The 2,550-nt window shown below is 44.0% G+C and overlaps 1 protein-coding gene across 2 annotated transcripts in view; it reads right to left on the bottom strand.

The window, feature by feature from the left end:
* Window positions 1–336: 336 nt before the first annotated feature.
* lrrc3b (leucine rich repeat containing 3B) overlaps window positions 337–2,550 on the bottom strand; it is a 14,572-nt gene continuing 12,358 nt past the window's right edge. For both annotated transcript variants that reach the window (XM_034892133.1, XM_034892131.1), the window contains exon 2: window positions 337–1,605. In XM_034892133.1, the coding sequence (XP_034748024.1) occupies window positions 674–1,456 (783 nt within the window). In that variant the 5' untranslated portion in view covers window positions 1,457–1,605 and the 3' untranslated portion in view covers window positions 337–673. The remainder of the gene's footprint in view (window positions 1,606–2,550) is intronic.

Genomic DNA, 2,550 nt, shown 5'->3' with positions numbered 1-2,550 from the left:
CTATTTAAAAACAGGTCACCACAGCTCAAAGCAAGCAGGGAGATAAGACCTCAAATCTGCATACCCCATATCGAAGGCTTTAATGATCACAAATATGACATATTGTATATGCACAGATCAAATAGTCCTAATGAGCAGGCCATGGCTTCAGAAATAATGAAATTTCTGTGCAGAACTGTCAATGTAAATGTTATAATTTACATACATTTTAAAGGGTATGAAAGATGCAGTTGGTTTAGCAAGTGTTTGCAAAACTCAACGTAAACATATTGTGGGCTTTGAAATACCAAAATGAGGGCTCAAGGAAATAAAGTTTCAGGTGTCACATCTTATAAATATATTTTTCAGATATTCCAAATTTTCATCTTAAAAAGCCATTTTCATGTCAATGTTTAAACCTGAGATAAAAAATGTCAAAGCCCCATATGCAACTTTTGTAGAAAAAACAATGTTGGTATTAGACTATTAGACTCTGTGGCCCCGCTATCATCTCATCTCAGATCAGTCGTGAACAAACACCGGTACATACACCAGAACTTCCAAAATACAAAGATTTGTCAGCAGATTGGAAGCTCACCTAAAAGTTTTAAATAGTATACGCTATAAATGTAGGTCCTAGAACATCGTGGTGTTTGTGAGGTTTGTGTGGGACACAGTCACTATGACGCTGCCGTCAGACAACAGTGCTTATGTCGTCAGCCTCGTCAGGTTTCTTGGGCTTGCTCGGAAGCGACTTGAGGTACTCCAGGTGGCGTCGGGCGTCCTCCTGGTTCTGACGAACATAATACACGACATATGATATGACCATGGCGAACCAACCAAACATGGTCACCAGCATGGCGTAGTCTGTGGTCCTTTTGGCTAGGGTACAGAGGTCGGTGTCAACCGCCAAGAAAGGTCGACCCTCTTGGTCACGAAGTTCCGAGCTCCTGCAGAGGACCCTGGCGGCTGCCTCGTGGTTGTGGGCCATTCCGCCAATGGCTTGCTGGAGGGCGCAGTCACAATGCCAGGGGTTATCGTCCACAATGACGCGGGCCTTGAGCCGAGCGAAGGCATCCTTGTGTACGCTAGTGATGCGGTTGTGGGAGAGGTCCAGCACCTGTAACGTCGCCTCTATGCCGCTGAAGGCACCTTCCCCTAATGTTTCCACCGCATTGTATGAAAGGTTGAGCTCCCTCAAAAGCCGGAGGCCGTGGAAGGCTTGATCGGGCACTGCACCTATTTGGTTGTGCTCCAGCCTCAGCAGGACGGTGTCGACCGGAAGACTGGATGGGATCTCTTTGAGGCGGGACTGACTGCAGGTAACGTTGAGGCCGTGGAGGTGGGGGTCACGTTGGCAGATGCAGCCCTTTGGACACATGCTGGCCGAGGGGAAGCACAGGGCCATGAGGACAAGGCTCTGTAGGAGCAGGCACATGGGGATAGAGCGCGACAACCACAAGTCCAGCAAAGTCATACTGACCAGCCGTCAGCCGCGGCATCCCGCCTGGGTCCACAACCCCGCCACTGGTCCCTTACACACATCGCATAGTGGCGACTAGTCTTCACTGTCTGCTGACTGGAGATCCTGCCGCGGGATCAGATGTCCTCATGCTGCGTTGAGACCTGAATTAAGATCAAACAGAAAGACAGAACCTTAAATTTAATCGATGGTGGAATATTATTTGTTTTTCTCTTTGTCCCAGGTCCTTTACATTTGCATGCTAGCTTGATATGGTTGTTGCTCATTTGACAGGAGCCCTTATTTTTCAGTAAGGATGTCCCAGTCAATTATTTCTGGCCCAATCCTTATCCAAGCCCTTAAATATTTAGTGTCTGCCGATACCAAATCCCATCCTTATTTGTGTGTTGATATCTGAAACATAGTGAAAAGGAATAACAGCTGTAGCCCACTAAATCTGAATTTTTAAAGCTAGTTATGAACTGACATGGTAAATATGACACCCAGAGATCCATACTGTTATAATTACAGCGCCTGGTTTTCAAAGGGTAATGTATGCAATGTATTCATTATTCTCCAAAAAAATTGTGAATGAAAAATAGAAATTATATTAACTTACTTTTAACTATGATGGGATCTACACATATTAGCATCAGAATTGTTTTTACCCCATGGAAATGTAAGGCCATTTTTTGACGGATGGAGGACAATGATGAAATATCTCAGCAAACGTGTTATGGATTCAATTATCTAGAGACATCTGAGTGATTCTGACAGCAAGTAATTATTTTGTATTCAATTATCAATTATCAAGTGGGCATATACCGTGGTTGAACATCTGCAAGGATGTTGGATGGATTAACACAGTTTTTTTTCACACATAATGATCCTTATGACTGGTGATGAATTTTCATGTAGCGTTATCAGCAGGTTGACATCTTCTCATTCAGAATGAAGTGTTGTAACGGATTGCAGTTAAACAGACATGTTTCATTATGAAAAGGCTGCCTTTCTCCATTTTCACTAGAATCCGTTCCCAAAATTAACAATGCGTTAAGTCTGCTTAAGCAGACTTAACGCATTGTCACCCTCATGCTTAAGTCATGAGG

This window comes from Etheostoma cragini, chromosome 14 (genome assembly GCF_013103735.1).
Source record: "Etheostoma cragini isolate CJK2018 chromosome 14, CSU_Ecrag_1.0, whole genome shotgun sequence".
NCBI classification, from domain to species: Eukaryota; Metazoa; Chordata; class Actinopteri; order Perciformes; family Percidae; genus Etheostoma; species Etheostoma cragini.
Note: the sequence above shows the minus strand (reverse complement) of the source record. Positions and strands in the feature narration are given on the sequence as shown.